At 41.8% G+C, this 23,808-nt stretch overlaps 1 protein-coding gene across 2 annotated transcripts in view; it reads left to right on the forward strand.

Annotated features, from left to right (window-relative positions):
• gpc5a (glypican 5a) overlaps positions 1–23,246 on the forward strand; it is a 132,875-nt gene extending 109,629 nt beyond the window's left edge. Inside the window, exons 9-10 of one of the 2 annotated variants that reach the window (XR_013811886.1) lie at positions 18,956–19,391; positions 19,773–23,246. Coding sequence is in view for 1 of the 2 variants with exons in the window: in XM_079737003.1 (XP_079593129.1) it covers positions 18,956–19,101 (146 nt within the window). In the remaining variant the exon portion in view is untranslated. Of the gene's footprint in view, positions 1–18,955; positions 19,731–19,772 lie in introns of those variants that run through there. The other variant, XM_079737003.1, reaches the window with a different exon arrangement.
• The last annotated feature ends 562 nt before the right edge of the window (positions 23,247–23,808 follow it).

A 23,808-nucleotide genomic window follows, 5' to 3' on the forward strand; every position in this document is an offset into this window, starting at 1 on the left:
CAAATGGATGAACAGCCTGGCTTATTCTGAGAAATAGCTTAGTTTCTTTTCCTTTTTGTTGTTAGGCTGTGTTATATGGCTGCCCTGGCATGTATTTGAACTAACCCCATGGGGGATGAGCAAAGTATTACAAGGCAAAATGTACCATGGATTGAAGTTATGTTTGCCTCTTTCTCAGCATCCCCTTGTGCAGACGTGGTTGGTACCTAGTCAAAACATCACCATCCCATGAATATAACTGAACGTCATCACTCTCTCTGCAACATACTATGTATAATTTGTAAATACCCGGATATACCGTAATACCTCATTACAGCAAAAGCATACTGTACAACGTTTTTTATTGTCCCATTATGTGGACTGAATGTCGATTGCAATATGTGATTAGTTAATTGTGTGATTTCTAAATTCTGCACAGTGTTTTTGATTTTGGCCCCATCTGTGTTACTTTGTACCCTTGCTGGGCCAGCCTTAATACCCCTGCTGTTTGGTCCGAGCATCCTAACCCGAGCAGAAGTGTTTCCCGTTCAGTCCTCTCAGTAACCATGGGAACAGATATGTTTGCTATTAAAATATGCCCAGTGGTAAAGGATCACAGTGCAATGTTTTAGCATGGTTCAACAAACCTTCAACAATAGTAAATGTTCTTTTTATAAATAAATCTATATGCAGTACGCCATCAATGCAAAAAGCAGATTAGAAGTGCATGAGTTTGCTTGATCTATGCACAGTTTATGCAGACAATTTAACAGCTATTGGTGTTATTTGGCATGACAGCATTTTGTCTTTCAGTATGCTTCACTGATGACAAAGTATCTTTTGATGTTGTAAGGTACGAGACTCCCTCACTAACTCGCTTCACAAAGCAATTCATATTTATTGTTTTTTGCATGCCATTTCTTTATATGTGAGAATTGATTACCTTTGAGATCAGTCAATTAATGCCTGGTCTTTATCCTGCTCTCTGAAATTTGAAGCCACTCCTACACTTGAGCTACACTTCAACAGAATATTTAGCATTAAGCCCTGCAGACTTACAGATAAAACCCCTTTTAGCCGGCCGTACCTGCAGGCTGGGTGGGGTGGGGTTGTTCAAGGGTAGTGACCGGGACTTAGAGTCTGGAGCCTGGGGGATCCTCTTAAGCCCCAAGAGAGGAGCAAAGATCCCTCCTCCCTGGTGGGGAGCTACTTAATGGATGACAGAGTGTGTAAACCACAGGGAGAGCCTGCCTAACCCAAAACACTGCTGTGAGAACACTTAGGCGCAGATGGGGTTTGGCCCACACACAGACACACACACGCACACACACACACACACACACACACACACATACACACACACACACACACACACACATACACACACACGCACACACAAATACACACACATTCTAGCACACATTCACAAAGCCATATTTTTAAAACATTTTAACATACCTTAACTCTTTTTGATGTGAATTGGTTTCCGCTTTTACTATATCTGGTTATGAGTCTAATCTAGATAGAATTTGTGAATATTTGAAATATAATCAGAATAACAAAGGCTGTTCATTAAGTGGACAGGAAATCTCGCAGGGTCATCTGCTTTAACGCAGGCTCATAACAGTTCCCGTGGTCCCATGATCTTTCCAACTTTAGTTTTTTCAAACACTTTGGGACCTGACCTTTAAGAAATGCTGGTCTAAGACAGCATGCTCACTAGTGCCCGGAAGCAGCCGTACAGACGGCATTTTCAGAGACTCTCAACCGAAGCCTGCGAAACCCACTAACAATTACTTAATACAAAGAAATCTTTGAAATTATTGAGGAGAATCGCTGGTAATTGTTCCAGGAAATCTGAGCCCTAAAGGTATTGAATTGTTGAGTGTTTCTTCAGGATCAATGTGAACTCTCAGAATAGATTTAGTTTAAGATTTAATATAATTGCTGAAGGGTAGTGCCAACCCTGGAAGAGATCAAGTGTTTCTCACTGAATGAGAATACTTAATGCATTTATCCATCAATTCATCCCTCAATATTCCATCCATCCATCCATTCACCCCTCCATACAGCATCCATCTGTGCATTTATCTATCCATCCATCCCACCACATACCATCTATCGACCCATCAATTTATCCATCCATTTATCCCTCCACACAACATCTATCCACCTATGAATTTATCCATCCATCAATTCATCGATTTAACATCCAAACATACATTCGAACTTTCAAAAGAAAGATCAAATTGAGGAATAACAACTGTTAAAATAATCCACAAGTATTCTTCCAAAATTCCCCTTTTTGCGGTGGAGCCCTGGATCCTAGTGTGAAGTCATGTTTGAGTGGAGCTCCAGCCCCATATAAGGACACTTCGCGCCGCCGCTAAGCCGGGCTTTGGGAGGATTCTCCTCATAGTATTGTTTTGACTTCCCACAGCTGTGCCTTGCATGGCGATTGGATAAAGCATGTTGCTGTTAAAGGGCCGATGGATCATTCCACGATTCCATGACCCAGGGGGGCGGGAAGGGCTCCTGTCTGTCCCCTACCCTTTCAACTCTTTCATTTTGCTGCACTTGTCAAAGCACACACTGGCCATATGTTTATTTAATACCGCCTGCGTCTTGGCGCCGAGCGCACCCTGGGCCACTTTAAAAATGCATCAACTGAAAAAAGTCAAACAATAAGTTGAGTTGAGTTTTCTCCCCGAGAAGGAATGCAGCTGTTATTGAGCTTATTTCAAAGCTGCTGCTTGGCTTCTGAACAATTGCTTGTGAGGCTTTTGAAGCATGATAATGTATTAAATATATACTTAAGAGTCATCCATGATATACACAAATATATTCTAATACAATTCTAAAATACTTTGGCATTGACATGAAGACGAATAGAAAAAAATCATACAAAACAAATTATGTAAGGGATAATGTATAGAACACCGGTCATTATCGGTAAAATAAGCCCCGACAGGCCGAACAGGACACCGACGCGCAGCGGAGGTGTCTTGCTTCACCCTGAAGGGCAAGGGCGTAGGAACTGGGGGGGACGGAGGGGACGTGTCCCCTCCAATATCGGAGACAGGCGCATTTGTCCCACCTAAAAATTATACCGGATCTGTCAGGTTTCCGATATGTGTCCCCCCCAATGTTAAACTCATTCCTACGCCCCTGCTGAAGGGGCTTATTTTCGATAATGACCGGCGACGTTCTATACATTATCCCGCTTATTACACCGCTACTAGCCAAAACGAAAAATAACTTCAAATGGTGTGTTTTTTTTTACAATTTATTTGTTACCAGCATACTTGCGGAGTGATACCAAAGACGTCATTAGAGGCAAAAGATCCTGTTTTCCTTGACAGTGGTCAATTATACTTAGCAACGATGTATTATCAAATATAATTCACCGCCGGAAGTTGTGAAGGGCCCATGCAAGTGAATGGCTCGTTCCACAGCATTGAGAAGACACGTGTAATCAATATTTATAATTATTATGCCCATAATCAAATAATAAAAAGAATTGTAATGTTTTGTTAATAGCACAACATGAGCAGAGGTCAGCCACGCTAAATCTGAATCCTGAATGTCAGCCCACTTTTCTCTGTGTCTAGCGAGAATAAGCTCAGCATCAACGTTGCATACTTGTTTCTCTGAAATCTTGTCCTCCCTGCGAGACATGAAGAGGCTGTTTTCTGGAAAAGGGCTGAGCTATCCACAGCCTAATCACCCGTGAGCATTCCCACCGATGTTCAGATGAGTTTGGGCCCCGCCTCAGGCTGCAGCGTTCCAGAGAAAAACAACGGCTTGCTCCAGTGTTAATCAGGAGGTTAATGGAAGGTTAATAGGAGAGGCGAAGGCAAACTGAAAACCTTAATACATTATGCAAATTCAATGAGCAAAGAGATGTACGTTTAGTACGTGCTGCTGAGCTGTTGATACCAATTAGTGGTTAAAACACATCCACCTTTGATGCCTGAGAAAGACATTTCATTATTTCATTAAGAGCTTGAGCCCATGACATGTAATATGTTTGCAGCATTCATATTGTAAAACACTGGATTTAGATCACTAACTCCTTATTCCTTTTCTGTCTCTTTGTTTGAATAATTAAAAAAGCCTGTGAGCACACACTGATAGCAATGTATTTTTAGTTGAATTACCTCTCATTACTCTAACAGGGGTTTAATGGTTTCAAGATGGGGAGATCTAGATTGTTCTTGTTTGCACATGGAAGTGCAGTTGGGAGATAAATGTTCAGAGTCTTTGGGGCATCGTCTAAACTCCAAACAGTGAAGAGGGAGTTTTTGTTGTTGTTATAATAGCCGGGTAAATCACTTGGAGACTTTACAAGCGAACTTGGCCAACACTTCTCTGTCTAACCTTGGCGAACATTGTTTTTTGTCGACTCATTTGGGGGCTATAGGAACCCATTTTCCCAGACCTGCCTTTGTCCTCTGTGGTGCGCGCCGTGCCAGCTGTGGCTCCTCCGGATCAGCCATGGTCGCTATTGTCCTGTCCTTTGTCCTCCTCAGTGTCCTTCTTTGTCCTCTGCTCTCCACGTGCAAACTCCACTAAGACAACTCCAGCACTTTACAGAAAAACACTGCATTTAAAAGAGTGTCCCTCGTGGTTAAATCCTCACAGACCTTTATCATGACCCTGAACGTCTACATTTTATTAGCGCAGTGCCAAGGCACCATTTTTAACAGCGCTTCACTGAAGAGAGGAAACATTGTCATACAAATAGTTTATAAAATGACTGTACAAACGATTTAATAAATTGATTGAGATCCTTAATATCCATGGTCAAATAACAGCCAAATCTTTTTATCCTACACTTCCTCTTAGCCCACATACACAGAAAGAGATGATTTAAGCATAGGGAACAGACAAGAAAGTTGCTTTTCTGGCCCAAATATGCCAGAATCTGTGTCAGGCTGTCTCGCTTCTGGCTCAAAGCCTATTTCAAGGTTCGACCCAGGCCGTTGTTCGTTATTATTGCTAAACACTCTCACAGCACGACATCTCCAGCATATCTCTGCAGTATCTGTGATTGGGTTGATTTTTCTTTATCACTAAGAGCACATACTTGTATTTTGTGTTGAAAACTTTAAGATTAAACTTTAAGACTTAACTCATAAAATCAGACTGAATCGATGTTCCTATTGTAAACAAGTAGTACTTGTCGATACATGCCAATGTTTTCAGTTACAATAACAACAAGGACAAGGGGAAAAAAGCAAGAATTATTTGATAGCCTATTCTGTGCCCCTGGCTTCTTCACAAGCTTGAGTGGATCTGAAATGGAGAAATAGATTTTGGACAAGGTTTGACAATAAAAAAGCGTGAAAAATGTGTAAGAGCCATCAATCTAATGGCCAATATGAACGACAGGTCCGTTTAGGTCAGGAGACAGAGGAGGACGGGGGAGGAAACTATGGGGGGGGGGGAGGGGAGGCCGAAGGAGCTAGACTATAAATCAAAACACCTCTGGGCATCCAAAGATGGAATTGCAGGGATTGTGTGCTGGTGCTTCAGTGAATTATGCATTTAAATATGTATGCGGAAGATAAAATTGGAAAAGAAGGAATTGAATTGCCTTTGTTCACTGTGACTGTATTAATATAGGTCCACACACATGGTGCAAGCTGAAAAACGGTGTACTGTGTATCAGTCTGCTGTGTACAAGCCTGGGTTCTGGTGCGGTACATGTGTAAGTACTGCTCATAGGCAGCTGGAAACACATGATGTGCGCCCATCTGCTGGGATAAATAGAGAGAGAGAGAGACAGAGAGAGAGAGAGAGAGAGAGAGAGAGAGAGAGAGAAAAGAGTGGGTGAGGGATAAGAGGGAGGTAGGGGAGAAAGGAAAGGAGATGAGTGCAGAAGGAGCAACAATTAGGTATGTAACTGGGGTAGAAGGATGGAGAAAGGGAGACTTATGAAGGGAGGGAGTGAGGAGTTAGGGTGAAGATAAAGAAAGGGAGGTGTGTATCTTCTGGTGGTTCCCTTTGATTTTTTTTGTAAAATGAACTGACTATCATGTGCATGCAGAACCTCTTTCTTTTGGCGGTTGAAACAATCATCCATTCCTTTAAAAATGATATGTTATATATTGTATCCTATTATTGAAATTGACCTTTGGAAATGTAATGTTATTTTGAAACAACACGGTAAGAAGCTAAGATGCACTTTTAGTATTCCATCTTCCGAACATTTTAGTGTCACCACGGCAGACCCAAGTCCATAACATCCGCCATCACATTATTACGTACCCCAAAATTATATTTTTTTCCATTGAGGCCAAGGAAAAGTGGCATAGATGTTTGGGTGGCGTAGAAAACATAAATGTTTTCATTATTTGCCCAGAGCCCCTGTCGTTAGACATACACACATTCATACACCGAGTGCGGTGTAAACTGTTCAAGGCAAAAGGCAGCTTGTCGGGAGTATTTAGGATGAGGGATAGACAGCTTGCTCAGGGACCCCTCAATACTTAGCAAGGGATCAAACCAGCGCCTCCTGAGCCACTGCCACTGTATTCATAGATATTATATGAATGCTTATGTGGAAAACAGGCCAGTGATTGGTTACCTCCTTATGGTGCCACCTGACAACAGCTCCAGATTGTTTATACTTTATTACACAGAGCATGGAAGAAAATACTGAGAATTAGCCATAGAGCCAATTAGCCAATAGATATAAACTGACTTTCTCCAGAACCTGCAGCATTTTCACAGCTTTTCAACAGCTAGAGGCATGATTATGATCAAATATAAGAGGCATTCTTGTTATTATCCTATGTGTGTGGATGTGAGGTCTGTGGGTGTGATCAAGAGTGAAAGTGTGTATGTGTGCAAGAGAGAGAGAGTGAAATTATTTGTTTGTTTATGTGTGTGTGTGTGGTGTGAGTGTGTTTGTATGTATGTGTGTCCCTGAAAGAGAGGAAGTGTGTGTGTTAGAGAGAGAGAGAAAGAGAGCGAGAACCAGAGAGGGAGAGAGAGAGGGAGAGGAGAGAGAGAGAGGGAGAGATTCTTTTTGTCTGTGTGTGCATGCAGCTTCTTATTCTTGTGAAATGTCCCTTTAGGCTGTTGTCTCCACGTGCCTGTATGGTGTAGTCTCCCCATCCCTGTAGGGTGTAGTCTCCCCGTCCCTGTAGGGTGTAGTCTCCCCGTCCCTGTAGGGTGTTTTCTCCACGTCCCTGTAGGGTCTAGTCTCCACCCTTCTTTTGGGTGTAGTCTTCACCCTTATTTAGGTGTAGCCTTATTTAGGTGTTGCCTCCAAAAAACGTTATGTCTGTACACAAGCTGTACATGTCGTATGTACGGTCAGTGATAAGATATCACAAAGATGTCTGCAGATGACTTATATGTTTTGTCTGCTGGAGATATCAATAGTCAACAGGAGTTCAGCTGCCAGTTGAATGACATTTAAGGTGAGGAAAGGCCCTGCAGTCATGTTTTTTCCACTTCTGGTCTATTTCGCTTAAAGACAGTATTTGTATGCACTGTGTTGGTTCTGCCTTGTATTTTTATGCATCTGTGTCTTTATTATCTTATTAAATGAGTGTTTTAAAGCTCTCTGTGTAACCTGTTTGGGAAAGGTGAATTATCAAACTCTCTTAATTACTTATTGAAAAAAAAAAATATTGTGCTGTTGTGGTCAGTATTAGAAGGAGAGGACAGCTGACAACGGTCATTTGGCAATGTTTTCATGAGACAAAAAGCTGAGATTTCACAGACAGGGTTGGCTTGTGGCATTTCGGTTTTACACTGACCAGAGAGACCACAGATTTCTACACAATGACACACAAACCCTCTGAGCACCGTCTGTGCAAAGGACATGTTGCAGACCAGACCGTTTTGGTGGCTGACAGAAATGTATATGCCAGAGAGAAGCAGCATGAGATTGAACAGGGATGGAGGTGTTTTTGGTGGAGACCAAGACAGTAGCGGACAAGAAACTGCACTTTCTTTGTACTTCTCATTGTCGTAACCTTAGCGTCCTTTCACACTGAGTGTTTCTGAAGGTAATTGTGAAACCAAGTGTAATCCAATATCTTCAAAAGCCCATTCACCTTCATGATGATGTGTCACCTCCTGAGGCAGCTCCCAGGACATGTTTGTGTCATCCAAATAATGAGTAGGTCAATATGCTGACTTACTCTGTGATGCACTAAACACAACCTAGGTACAAATGTGCGCTGTTGTGTAATTTATGAAAGAGCTCACTAGAGTGTCAAGGGTCTCAGTGTCCACCATCAGAATCGATCTCCCTTCCTCCCAAAACAAACCCCTTCTGCAGATCCTTGAGTTCCTGAGCAAAGTGTCTTGAATTCCAAGAAAGATTTCTGGCTCCTGGGGTCCACCAAAATAAAAAATCCAAAAATATCTACTCCTGAGTTCAAATCTCGGTTGGCACTGTATGTTTTTAAGCGTTAGTAATCCATCTACATTTATTTGAAGTCTCAATCTAGACCCTTTAGAGGAAAAACCACAACCTTTTTCTTACTCTCCTCCGGCTAGAATTAATAATGAAGTCCATCATAAGATGTTTGAGTTTTGCGTAGTGTTCTCGCCTCCCCCGGAAGCCCTGGGTGGTAACCTCCGGCTCTCTCTGAGGAAGTGCCCCCTACGGAGAGGGGTCTGAATAATCCATGCCTGTGAAAACATCCTCTCCCTCCACCCCCTCCAGCAACTGCAACATGAGACTCCTCTGCAATCTGCTTCACCCTCGTTTTTGACAACCATGTCCAAAACATGGAAGATAACACTTGTGCCCATAACAGAGGCATCGGCACTACAACTGCCGTTGGTTCATGGGCAGTACATGTGTGGCCTCCCAAGAGGTTAGGATTGGGTTTAATGAGAGAAATCATTTCCCACAGGGATTAACAAATTGCATCTCTCCTTCTCTCACAACCACAATCTGCATCTTCTGTAGCTCTGGTATTGAACAAGCTACTCTCCTATTTCATCAAGCTCAAATTAATCATTGCGGGTGCTAGAGCTTGGCTCATTGCTTAACACAAGGCTAGGAATGAACCAGCACAGTGCATCATCATCATCATAGTATTTCAGACACAGAAGCAGGAGAATGGTTGAAAAAGTTGTGTGTGACCCATAGTCACACACAAGAGTATGTGAATGATACATAGACAATAGAGAGAGAATATAGTTTAGGTTCAGTGAAAGGCAGTGTACATCGGAGACATTTATGAAATGAATTCAACTCTGAGTTGTTTACCGCTGTGGCAGTTCTATCCTGAATTTTCAGATTTGTTATCACAGACAGCTGGACTCGAAGATAAAGACACAGGACTTTGCTATGGTAGCATTCGTTTTGTTGTTTATTGTTGCTGATCTCTGGTTGCGATCTACAGTGGAGTCCTTCAATCTACTGGCTTGAACCATCCTATGACTCATGTTATTTGGGAAATAAAACTCAGTAAAGATGAAGCCTGGCATGGTATTTACCTCCTTAGTTGATCATGCAGCTATGAAAAGCTCACTGTGAATAATTGTGTGAGGGTGAGGAAAATGTTGCAACATGTCTCTAATATCTCAAGTTAAGTGGCAGCTAATGAACTGGGTGATTCACACTGATATTATAGATTTCCTGCCAGCCGACTTCTGTGATTAGAATGAAATAGAAGATGGTTGGCATAATGTCTCAGTTTTCATCAACCGATGAAATGGCAAGTTGTTGTTGCCAATTATAAAGTTCCAGAGGGAAAAATATTACAATGATGGCCTAGGATGTGTGGTTTTACATCATAACATCTATGATCTTGACCCCCATGTCTTCAGAAGCATTCAAGCACTACAACTAGAGAGGGAGAGAGAGAGACCTTATTATATTCATTCCAAGCCATTCCAGCTTCAACTCTGTTCTGTATTTAGTGGGCCAATCAGCTTGCGCTGAGATACTGAACATTGGTTTGTAGCTGTCTATGGGCCACACGGGGGAACAATGCTGAACCATGGGAATCATGTCCTCATTGTCGGCAGTCTCCTTACTGGGATAGTTCTTAGCTCATTGCCCTGGTGTTGAACTGGTTGAAAACATCATCCTGCAGGGTACAACTTATGGAAGAGTTCCTGCCTCGATTCTCAGCTCCTCCCGGATAATATTGGTTAAGGGGGTGTAGCAAACACAAGCCATCGCTATTGTTCACAGGAAGCTAGCAAGGGCTGACCAGCCTGTTGTTATCAGGCCCCCGGGAGCATTGCATACTTCCGCAATCCACCAGTGCTCAGCATTCAAGCCTGATATTGCAGTTGTTTAAGCGGGCTGTGGACGGGTCCCTTGATTCATGGGGCCCAGAAGTAGATATCCTCGTTCACTCCAATACAAGTGGGGAACAGGAATGTGTCCCCGCAAAAGATGTCTGGATATCAATCAAAGGCTCATAATTATCTTTATGCCATGTACTTATAAAATGTAAGTTTTCTCTTTTCAAAACGCCACCTCAAGTGTTTTAGGAGCCGTAATAATTTTTGCAGGAGAAGGAGGGGTGGGGAGCTGAAAGGAGTCGTAGCGAAACAAAAGTTTCAGCCTGGCATCTAAGATGGCTCAGTGCACAGCTCCATTAACTTCTCGTGTCCGAGGTTTTTCTTTTTACTTAACATGAATGACGTTGATGGTTTTTAGGCACTGTGGTGACTTTTTATCACTTAAATTCGCAAAGGGAATTGTAGACTGGTTCAGCTGTTGGACTGCACTTAATAACTCACGTTTCTCTGCTTGCGATCATTGCGATTCACCATTTAGGTGTATATATTTGGTTATTTGATTCCAGTTTCAGAAACAGAAAAAGATATTAAACGGGAACTATGCAACTTTGGCCACTTCTTGTGTTTTTTTTGGTTTGCGCTCGCATTGAGCTCCCCCTACAGCTTCGGAGGAGATATTTTACAACACTGTCGTAACAACTCGTTGACGACCCTTCCCCATCCACTTCTACGCTAGCCATGTGCATTTGCTTTCAAAGAAGCCGGCAAATGCATGGAGCCATGTCAGAGGTAGATGTTCATAAAGAGTAGACAAGGTTATACATTTTGAAAGGGTGTATTTGTTACAATAAACCCATCCAGACGGGGAGATGTTATATCCTAGATTAGAATTGTTTTATCTTTGGTTGTTGAACAGAACGATCAGTGTAAGAGTGTTGGCCAACATAATACATAACGATAGCATGAACAATTTGCGCAGCAATCGTACATTTATGTATCTGCCCAAGTACGTCCCTTGTGTACGGAAATACAGGGAAATGGATTCAGAGATCGAGACGGTATGCTGTCACTAGTCCACGCAGGAGAGTTTTCATAGGCCGACTGTCTAGAAGATTAGGGACACTGTATATGGTTTTAAAATGTTTCCAATTTTTTAAATAACAGTTGTTTTCACCACCTTTCTTTCATTTGTTCAATAATACACACTTTGGTTAAAAAATATATATATTTTGGATATTGAAAGAAATGCAAGTGACAGTTCTTCATGGTTTGTTTTTTGCCTTACGGCTGTTGTGTAACATCTTCTTGAGGGTTCTCTAGATTTCCTCTTGACACTTGTACCCGCACAAGTTCGGATGTGGGTGGTGGCTGTACCGGGGCAGGCAGGCCGAGCCGTCATGGGTCATCAAGCCTCAAGCCTCATAACAATGCTGTTTGCCAACACTTGTAACTAAGAAAAAATACAAAGCAATCTTTTTACAAACATGTTTACAAGCGGGGAACTACACCAAAGGTATAACATGGCTAAAGCTATAATGGAGGTTCACGTATCGTAACAGTTCTGATACCGACGAATATGTGCTAACTAGTAGCTCTCATGCAGGGTACTGCATTATATGGCGAGCCGGACATATCACATGATACAGGCTACACTCTTAGAAAAATCTGAGGCATTCGGATAGCGGTCTAGTGATCTTAATAAACAAGAACCTGGATTCGGGGATTTAGCTTGTATCTGGGGGACGAGACAGATGAACAGCAAAACAACCATGAAACCAAACGTGTTTGGTAGCGAGTACGCTAACACCCCAGCAAGCAAGCAACCTAGAAACATACAGGGCTCACAACAAAACAGTCGAGCAAACACATTTTACAGAGACTATCAACATCAAGAAGCCACAATACAAAAAGGACAAAGTTCACCCAAGGGTAGGCCTACTTACAATTTTAAGAGCAACACGGCCATGGCAAGTCGGCATCCGATTTGCCATGGCCGTTTTCTTCTTTTTCTTTCAGTTCACGCTCTTCCTGAGAAGCTTGCCCAACATTTACTCGTGTCTGGCCTCTGTCGGTCAGTCTCCCTTTTCTCTCTCCGACATTGGGTTTTTCTGTCTCTTTTTAGTCGGCTGATCCATGATGAATGTAACAATCGCTTCGCTACTTGTGTTTGGCCACTCTGTGTATCGAGCCGGTTCCGTGTCTGTGGGTCTGTAGTGCCATAAAGCAATTCGGTGCTTCGCGAGACCCGAGACTCCCGCGAGAGTGGGCGGCGGGTCGCTGGCAGAAACTTGCATGTTCCCATTTTTTGCCCAGATGCGCTAGTGGGAGTCGAAACTGCGACCAATTGACCCATAAAGTGTTATAGAACCATCACAATGACTCTTAACCTGTTATCAGGGCTCTCAAATCTCACGCATTCGGCGTGAGACACACGCAATCCAACCCATGCACACGCTCACACGCCACACTTCGTATTTCTCACGAAGAGAAATTACAAGAATAGCGCCCACCTATTTGGGCCTCTATTTAACAGTGGAACAGGTATGAATCAAATGGGTTTCCCGTACGTAGGGTAACCAGACGTCCTATTTTGCCCGGACATGGCCTCTTTTTGAGACACTTTTAAAAAAATGTGTAGCGGAATTTCAAAATCGTCCGGGATTTTATTAAAGCCTCATACATGTTCACATTGAATTTGCGTTGCGTTTCTCTGGGTCGTTCACAAACTAGTTAGGCTACGCCCTCCCCTAGTTCTTCGCTTTGCAATTGGTGGAAGTGAGTAGGGGGAGTGGTTAAGTAGAGCCTTCAGATTGGACAGATTGACTTACTTAGTTACCGTCATGTTTTGTATATTTTTTTTTTACCATTATTGTTTTATAGGGACAAACATTAACAAATTTCTCCTACAGGGGTTTGATAAAGTTCTATCTATTGAACAGAAAGAACCACCTGGTAATACTTTACACACTTTACCACAGCATTGGCCTACTGAATGCCACAGATATATTTTAAGCATTGGACTGAATGCCACATAAATATATAATTATGTTTTTGCACATTTGCAACATCTAAAGCCAATAGCCTTCTTAGGCAGTGTTGTTTCTGAATATTAGTGTTAAGGGCCAATAATGCTTACTATCACGCATTAGTCACCATGTCTGTGGACACATTTGTATGCAGTCACATGTTAATACCCACCCCCCCCCGCCAACAAAATCTCACTCTGAACTCAGTTCAAAACTTGAGAGCCAGAGAGTCAAAAAGGGACAAACTAATCTAAAATAATAATATAAATAACAATTATTAAATTATTGTTGCCTAAATGGCAGGAGGAGTTTCATTTAAAGATCACACATAGAGAATCATCGGGGGGTTAGTAACTTATACTTCCATGGTCGGTAAACAATGCTACAGCTCGCTAAGACCTCTTGCTTATGATGCTACAATGCTAACAATGCTAGAGAACGAGAATATTGCTACATCCGGAACGTCATGCACTGGCTGGGCTCCCATGATGCGGACGCAAATCTCTCCTTAATGTTGCCCTGCGCCATTGAGCAGTTTTCATAAGAATTAATGGGAGCCATGTTTTAATCTTCTGTCCTTTTCTTTATAGGTCCATGGTTGTTATAGGCATGTAGCCTTACCAAATCCAATGGAAGGAGGAAGGAGGGATTGGCATTAACATTTTAGTCATTTTGCAGATGCTTTTACCCAAAATTACTTACAAATTAAGGTCTAGGACAATTAAAGCATACAATCCAAATTGAAGAAAAAAAAAAGCAACTAATGCAACAGCAACAATTGGCCACTGAAAAGCCAGAATTACAGGGTTAGTTTTTTTATTTTTTTTAACCTATTTATATTGGGGTTGTGGTAGTGAGAACAGTCACAGTAGATTGAGATCTATAATATCTAAAACTGAATATCAGCACAGCTGTGATCATCTTTGGCACTCGGCCTACGGCCTCGTACCTACGACCGAATCATAGCCGTGCTGATATTCAGTACAGCAGCACTCCCTCTCATGTGATAGTGCTTAAATGATGGCAGCATACCGCTCAACCGTGTGTTCAAGAATTCTAGTGCTAGATTGCTATCTCTAGAGGGGGCGAAAAACTGTATGGCAGGCAATGATGAGGATGATAAATGTACTGATGTACTGTTGATATTGTATTGACATGTACAACATTGGAAGTAAAAAGTAGATGGTGATTGTGTGGGTGTGTGTCTGTGTGTGTGTGTGTGTGTGTTTGTGTGTGTGTGTGCATGTTATCCATTAAGTAATACCCTTGATCGATATGAAAGGAAGTGGAGAATGAGAAAACAAATGACTGAGGGTGAACAATTTACTGCAGAATTGACTCAGATTGAGGAGCTATCCTTAACTGCTGGTTACCTTGCTCTCGTCTTGCTTGGTTGGAAATGTCTTCGATGTGTAGAACGTATGAATACGTGGATGTGCAGCAAAGCAAATGTAAAAGGCTCTGTGGAACAAAGGCAGTATGAATGCATCTCTACGCCTCCACCCAGGTTGCATAATACATACATTTGTTCCAATTCAGCTTCTTGTGAGGAGAATTAATGAAAACAGACAAAAGAATACATTAAGGCTGCTTGAAAATTCTTATTCATGGTAAAAACACCCTGAGAAAAGCAGCATAAACATTTGTTGCATTTACATTTTTACCTACTGTTGGTGTGTATTTTTTTTTAATTTAATGATAAAGCTTCAGAATTAGCATACAATACCACCAAATGAGCCCTTTAAAACAAATTAAAGCAACCTTTCATTAGAAATTATGAATAATGGTTTAAGGGGATAAAACACCTTTGTATAACATTTTTCTTTATGTTTATAATATGCTTTTTACTAGCTTCAATCTGATATTCACAAAGAGAAAAATACAGACTTATGTTGTTTAGTTTTATATTGAATATAATAATTTCAAATTGAAGTAATGTGCTTAACAACAAAAAATTCAAATTTTGTATATAATTATCAATGCCAGGAAACAAAAGAAAAGAGTGATGCATGGTGCATTAAAAGCATTGATTAATTAACCACAGAACAAACGGTGCAAACGGATGGACTATCATCTGAATGAAGTTTATGACACGCTTCTAAATGGCTCTGCTTGCTTCAGAGCGGAGCGTTTATTAAAACCTTCTGGTGGAGGACTAGATATCCACTAACAGCTCCATCCTGGTTCCCCTATTGAGATCCCAGACAGCTCCTATAGTTCTTCCTGCCTCAGCAGCTCCTCTTCCTCCTCCTGCTGATCCTCCTCCTCTGTGTCCGCTTCCTGATCTTCTACTCTTCTTCTGCCTCTTCTGGCCTCTCCTCCTCTCCTAGTGGTGTGGCTCTCACAGAACCCAATTGCTTTTCACCAAAAAATAACATATTCTCTCAATTACAATATTGGAAGGAATGTAGATAGTAATAGTAGAATGCAGAATAATAATAATAGTTATTATAAATTTTAAATGCCGGTATGAGTATTTTTTTCCAATTACTGTTTTCCTCTTAATATTGTTAGATGTCACGCAGGAAGACCACTGAACACATCTAGAATAAATAACATGTGAGTACAGCAAATGAATGAATCAGGTGTGCTGTTCGTCCATCTCCTCCTCCCCTACCTAATTCTTCCATCTTCTCTTCAGAAGCAGAACAGCAGGGATCCCAGGAACTGCAGTATGTGCCCTGACATTAAATAATAACGCCGATAGGTTAATGTGCCACTGTAGGGGAACGTCTACATATCTTCAGAATAAAAGCCACGTCAAGGATGTAAGGCATGGTCATTCATCTGATATGTGGTGACAAACAGGGAGGTGTTGTGACGTCTTTTTTTTTTGCAATCTTTTTTTGCAATAGATACTTTCCCACCAGTGCAAAAGTACTTTTTCTGGAGCTTTTTCCTGCATAATACTGTTAGTTTGGGGTGGTGTGAATGCTCATTCAAACTAGTGTGGACCAAACAAGCAAACTCCGGTCTAATTGAAAACGCAGACCGTGGTCCGCTTCCAAGTGCGCTCCTGGATTGGTTTGCTTAAGATGTTCATGTCATCCCACTGAGTATAGGGAGACAATTACTTTGCATTGTGGTTTGAACGTACACTTATGCTGGAAACTGGAAATAACACTATTCCGTCAGGTATACGTGAATTTGTCCTAGATTAAAGTGAGTCGCAGCCAGACATGGTGTATTCAGGAGGTGAAAGCACTAATCGACATTTGTTTGGACAACTATATAATGCAATTGCTTGAGGTCACTCACAAAAACCCAGACTAATTATTCAGTGACCGAATGGTGGATATGGGGTTATTTGAATATGCAATAACACCGAAGGGAATTTAAATAACCCAGGACTGCAAAAAGTTGTTGTTGCTCCATTATTATAACAAGGAAGCGTTACTAAATTCTGTCCAGTATGAACCCTAACCAAATGAAAAGGCAACACAAATATCAACTTCACCCATGAATCTGAGTTTACCAAACTCAAGTTTTGTAAGTGCCCTGGGATTAAATAAAGTGGTTTAAAGACAGCTTCTACTTGCTTCATAGTTTTATTTTTTGTTACACTGTCCTGCCAAAGAGCTATGCTCTCAGCTTATGCCAAAGTGGCCGATAGTGGGCAATGTTAAAAAAAGTCTTGTGACACTTTTTATATTTTATTTTACAAGAGCGTATGAAGGAAGGTGCTAACAATTTGAGCAGGACAATTGGGTGCAGCCTGAGCTGTGATTAGGCAGATTGGTTGAATGGCGGAATGGTAAGCTCAATGGACCGAAGGCTGGCTGCTTACACAAAGCTGTTGGCAAACAGATGAGAGGGGCAAGACTGTTGAAGGCAACGCATTGGGTCAGACTATGGGACTAGGTATTCACCAAGAACTGAAACATCCATTACATGGCAGTAAAACATATTTTTCCTTTTTGTCTGATATAAATTCTGCACAGTGAAGTAACCACTTCAAGATATATATTAATAAACACATATGTAGTCCTTCCTTGAAGTTTTTCTGGTGATACAGATTTAACATATTATATTCTGCACTCAAGTTCAATTTGATGAACATTTTGTGAAATGCAGCATTCATTTAATGTATGTGGATATATCTTTCTGGTAATTTATTGATGAATGGATTTTGGATTTTTTTCCAAGATTTAACACAATGTATTCTCTGGTTCTTATAGTGGTATAACTTTTAATCTGGTGTGACCCTAAGGTACAGAGGAATTGAGTGCTTTGCTATTAGTTAGCTCTAAAATATTAGATGAGTCCCTCTAACTTTAGAGGAATCCATTTTCTTTGCGTAATTAATTTTAATGGCACACCGGTGTGACATTATTACTGTACTTAAGAAGCCGGCGCTACATTTAAAGTGCCTCTCCATTAACAAGTTGCCAGGAGACTCTCGTTTTAGAGTGTTGGACGGCTGGAGGGCCCTGGAAGTTATGTGAGGTGAATTGATTTGTGTGTGTGTGGGTGTGTGGGTGGGTGGGTGTGGTGTGTGTGTGTGTGTGTGTGTGTGTGTGTGTGTGTTTGTGTGTGTGTGTGTGTGTGCATGTGTGTGTGTGTGAGAGTGAGTGAGTGAGTGAGTGAGTGAGAGAGAGAGAGAGAGAGAGAGAGAGACACAGAGAGAGAGAGACAGAGAGAGAGAGAGAGAGAGACAGAGAGAGAGAGAGACAGAGAGAGAGAGAGAGAGAGAGAGAGAGAGAGAGAGAGAGAGAGAGAGAGAGAGGGGTGCTCTGAGGGTACCCTGTAGCGAGATAGTCTGCTCTCTCCAAATGGCTGTGTTTGGAACTCTTGTGCAGTGATCAATATACAACTAACTTCAGGCCACAGTCACATACCCGATGCATGAGGAATACATCAGTTCAAGCCAGGTTAAAAGCTACAAATCTATAACGGAAATCTTGAATATAAGTCAAATACATTCATGTTGTTTTGTTTATGTGTGATGTTGCATTTTATAAAACTAAACAATGAATGTTGATTAAAATAATAATGATATTCCATTCTATCCTATTAATTGTATTCTATTGAAAACGATCAATCAGTCGTTAAAGGATTACTTTGTTGTTTTACAACCTGAACGCTATTTTCCCATGATTTTGGGTATTAGTGACTAAAGCGCATTCTTTTCTATTTTTTTGGTCTGTCCACATTAGTCAATTAAAACTAGGAATAAAGGGTCAAGGTTGAACAATCCCAAAATGTTCCTTTCAGGAATAAGGTCTTTGTTTCAATTTGATAGTAATAACAAATTCCATATGAAGCATATAAGTGCTCAATTATCAATCATAAAAATTAGTTCAACAGCAATTTTAATTTTCCATCTGATGAAGGAGAAGTCTGTGGAACAGAATAACTGCTGTACTTTGCTCACTCGCAGAACACGTTTCATGTTTCATTAGTTCAGGTAAAAGGTGTTCAGCAACTGGCGTACTTTCAGAAATGTGTTCAGCAAATCTTTAGCTGGAAATAACAACTTGAAGGTTATTTTTCTGCTCATTCTCTAGACTTATTCCAAAACTTTGAAATCTGTTTTTTCGAAATCACTTCTATGTATGGGCTACACATTAGTCTGCCCATTATGCGTCTTTGTGTCTGTGTGTGGATATGTGTTATGTTCGGTTCTGCACGCACTCGATGGATGGTCTATCCCTGTATTTAAGATGTCCCTGTTAAGCTTTAACACCTGCTGTGTGCTCTCTCCTCTGGGGCTCCAGACGTGGACAGCACACTGAGGCGTGTCCCCCAACCAGACAGCGAGGACCCTGGCCTGGAGGGCGGCGGTACTAGGCCCCATGCAAGACGGCGCGCGCCTGTTCTGGCGCTCACATTGACTGGTCTGCACATCCTGCTGGTGTTCTAAGAGACACCCTGAGTTTGAAACATGGCAAAAGCTCCCGTTTAATGACTCGACGCACCCAAATGAAACAAGGACCAATCACAGTGAATCCCCAGGATTGCAGCACAAAGGGGGGCACAGCAGGGCAGGGGAGGGGGATATAACTTATGTTGCAGCAGCAAGCTGTATGTTGCGACACCGACGCGATGGGAACACCTCCATGAACCATGTTTTCGAGCGCGCTGGCGTTGGTGCGTTGAACCAGTTGAAGTCATGGCCCACAGTCGACCAGCAAGCACAGGGCGATTGAAAATGTATATTTTATATAAAACTATTAATTTAACTATATTTCAAGTTCGATGATAAGATGACTATATACATGTATCAGAAGTTAATGCACTTTTCTTTTTTTTTTTCATAAAGCTGTTAAACTATAGAACTAAAGTGCAATTTTACTAACGTACAATACAGACTATAACATGGTATGTTGGTTTTTTGTTTGCCTTAATCGTCCCGTTTACCTGCCCTTCCTGACTGCTTTGACTCCTTGACTTTGCCGTAATGTCTTCAAAAGACAAACATGGAATTTATATGCAACGTAAAAGTACAAAAATATCTATATTATTGCGAGTCTGTATAAAAGATTAACTGCTTTTTTCTTTTTCTTTCTCATTCCTTTCGTCTTCCGTGAATAGGAGTGTCGGACCAGGCCGTCCTCGTCTCTGATAGCGGAGCAGCTCTTCACACTAATTAAATGGCTACATTTGAAGGTGGAAATTGACCCGCTGGGCCGAGAGTCACCAGACACCAGGAGAGAGAGAGAGAGAGAGAGAACGAGAGAAAGAGAGAGAGAGCAAGGGAGGGGGATGGAGGGGATTGGGGAGGGAGATAAAGAGTGAGAGGAGAGACTGGAGGAGGAGCAGAAGTCAAGGGAGAGAACTCATCTTCTTCTTACTCCTTTAGAAATACGTCCATTTCCCCAGGAGTCCATTATCCTGCTTCTCCTCTCCCCCGCGGGTCTGGGTGTCAGGTGATAGCGATGGCTCCTCCTCCCCCCCCCCCCCCCCCCCCCCATCTTCCTTCGCAACCATTCCAATCCCCGCTCGACACCACACGGGCACGCCACTCAGACACTAGGCTGCAGGGGGAGGGGGAGGGGAGAGAGAGCGTGTAAGAGAGAGAGAAAGCAATAAGCAGATAGATAGAACACTGGGGGAGACAGTGTGAGGGAGAGCAGCTGAGGGAGTTAGAGAGAGAGAGTTTGAGAGAGAGACGGAGAGAGGGGGGAACAAGGGCGATAGCCGGAGCGAGGGAGAATGATGGAGAATACAGAGCACAGGACAGTGAAAAAGGGAGAAAGAGGTATTTGTTTTCACCAAGGTTGTTTTTCAGAGGCGTCTTGGTTGTTAAAGCAGCCAGGGTTCGGTTTAGAGGCTCAACAGTGAAGGGAATAAACGCTGCGGTGGTGGTGGTGTTAAGACTCATGCTCTCTGGTGAGTTGGTTCCACCCTAACCACCTCACACTATACCCCTTGTTGACCTCCAGGTATCACGTTGATGAGTCATTACAAGCAATATCATAATCTACCCATTAGTGACATCACAAGTGAGAGTTTCCACCCAGTTGTATGTTACGTAGATCAGCCCTACCAGTTGGACCAGTCCACAGGCTGGTAGGTATATTTACCCATCAAACATCTGGGTGGACACTCCTACTTGTGATGTCACTAATGGGTTCATTTTGACTAGTTGGCTAATTGGCTAATAAACATCACAGCTGGTTTTATAGAGGCTCTTTACCATCGAAGAGGGTAAGAAATGATATTGTTGATCCTTTTAATGACATTACACCACAGGGCGAAATAACCAAAATCAATAAACAACAAACTAAGGCCCTGTCCACACGGGCGAAAACTATCTTTTCCCCTCCGTTTTCCTTTGATGCGTTTCAGGAATATCTCCGTAAAGACGGACTCATTGCAAAAACGCATCGACCTGAAGAAACGCTGTAGTACATATTCAAGGCGCTCGTTCTCCACAATAAAAAATGGAGCGCCTCTAGCCTGCGCGCTGTATACAAATATTCAGTCGAGTAGGAGATTAAACCTTTTAAATTTAGCAGAAATACTTTTTTAATGTTTAGTTAGTAATTCAATTTACCAAGGGGCTGTATTTAAAGCTATAAAAAGAATACAAATAAAGAAAAATTAAAAAAATTCGACGCCAAGCTGGTGGGGGGGCGATGACGTCATCATTTGCGTTTCAGGCGTCCGCACGAATCCTAACAGGAAACCGCAGAGGTCAGTTTATATTTGAAACCACCCTGGGACCTGGTTTCAGAAAAGTGCGTTGTTGGGCACCGGGTCAGCTGGACCCGTCTGGACAGTAGGCCCAAAAGCACAAGACTTCTGCGGTTTCACCAAAAAAATGGCTCAGTGTGGACGGGGCCTGAGATGAGATGTGTTCACAGAGATTCATCTTTGATCACTTTCAGGCAATAATCTGTGCAAGCGCGTGTGATCAATTGTAAACTTTATGCCAGTAAACTGTTTTAAGAGAAGATAAAAGTGATTGTATAACTTTTTTTAACCAAATCCATTACCATATTATGTTCTTTAGACATTCTAAAGTAAACCCAGTGAGTAATGGCATAGTACATCATCTGTCTTAAAATGAATCACATAGTGTAGTATATATTGTATATATACTATTACATATTATAGTATACATTTTATAATACAGAGTATACTATGTACTATATTATATCTCCCTCATATTTTATCATCTGAATAGGATTTGAGGATGGGATCTGCTTGTTAGCTGGAGGCATTTGGACCTCAATTTCATGGTTTATAAAAGGCAGCTTTCAACTTAGAAATGTTCTGAAGAGTTTGAGTCTATGCAGCAACCTTGCTATCAATATGCAGACATATTCCTTTCATACACTTATAGATCAGACAGAAGCTGACCTTCATTGAGTCCTTTCAACAAACCTCTGTGTAGTATTAATAGTAGTGATTATCTAGCCAATGCTCGTTAAAGTAGTGACAATCAGCCAAAGAGTCGGCGAAAAGAAGGATCAGTCTGAGGTTCTCACTAGGTGACTAGGGGTGCTTGACCAAAGGAGGAGGAGTAGGAGGAGGAGGAGAAGGAAAAAAGGAGAAGGGGATCGCAGATAAAAAACTGGGAAGAGTTCTCTGTGGGATCATGTAGGTGTTGCTGGTATCAACTGAAGGGGCAGCTGGGGAGACTTCAGGTTTATGTAACGCAGGAAGGACAGTTTATGTTGGGGATCATGGCATAAGGTCAAACCGTGTTGATGCAGTAGTGAACGTCATCGCTGAAGGTGCCTTAACTTGCGGCAAAAAACGTGCTGCCTAGGTGATCCACTCCCCTGATCTTTTGGTGAGGTGGATCTTTAAAAGTCGTAAGCCTCACGTTTTGAACCAAGTTTAAACATAAGGTCACTATTAGAGTAAAAGAGGTGCAAGTTGTGATTACTCAACTGGGTATTATGAGTCCCTTTATGAGATGGCATTCTCTAAAAGGACATATTTGATTCCACTATAAGCAAGCCCTTTCCTGACAACTAATCAAAATACGAATTAGTTTAAAAATATTATTTTCCCCCCTGAAATTACATTAAAGTGACGAAAAAAAGCCCTTCTCCATTTCCAGCCTAAAGTGCAGACCATATCAGGATACATCTGTTCAACAGAAAGAGTTAACAAGGGTTTGGTTATTGGACTGTGTTGTAGCTGCTGAGTGAAGTGCCGTTTGATTAAAGGGGTCACCACCTCAACCCATAGGAACTGAGTCTAATCGGGACAGCTGATCGTGGTCCATAAGTTTATGTATCTCGGAGTTCCTGCTGTCTCAGGAAATAAACGTATTAGACAGCGGATCGGAAAGGGCTAAACAATGAAGAATTTTGCCTGACCTTTCAATAGGCCTGGAATATATGGACAAAATACTGTATATATGTTGGTGATTTTTCAAGATGTGTTGGTGCTGGTATTTTCGATTGTGTTGTACAAAACACAAATAGCTATTTTCTCAAACGAGTGCGCTCCAATTCAACGTTTTTTGTCCTGCAATACTGGTGCAATGTGTAACCCATTTTGTATTTCTTGAATAAAAATAGAAGAAACTTCTACCTTGATGGTAAATGAGTGAACTGTCGGCTGTTTGGATAGCGTCGTAAAAGCCTTGGCTTTAGAATGTGCGCATGTCCTTTGCTAGCTGAGCTAAACGGTTGCGATGGCGAGGCGGTTGTTGTGTCTTTTTTTAATCTCTACGGACGAGATAGTGGCACCCGGAGGGATGTCTGCTAGAGGCCGGTTGCTGAGTACTGCAAGCGAACACTGGAATTAATTTCATATTCCCAGCAGGGCTTCTGCCTATCACACAAAATGATAACCATGACCTTGACAACCGCTAACACACACCAGCACCACCAAATCCGGTGTGCAACGCACAGAGATAAAAGGGTAACCATAGAGTTTACATTGTGGCCACAACACACGGTGTGTACATCAAAAGATTCACACAATGTTCTTTTCTTTCTCAGCTTAGGCCTTTCAAAAGTTCCACTCCTTCCCTTAGAAAATTCTTACAGGCGTCCAACGTTAGAGAAGATTTTCTTTGGTATCTCATCTACGAAACTTGGTCCTGATAAATTTTAGGCTAAATAATCAGTTTAGCAATCCAACAGCTGACCAACGAAGTAAA

The sequence above is a fragment of the Pollachius pollachius genome (assembly GCF_949987615.1).
Source record: "Pollachius pollachius genome assembly, chromosome: 5".
Classification (NCBI taxonomy): Eukaryota; Metazoa; Chordata; class Actinopteri; order Gadiformes; family Gadidae; genus Pollachius; species Pollachius pollachius.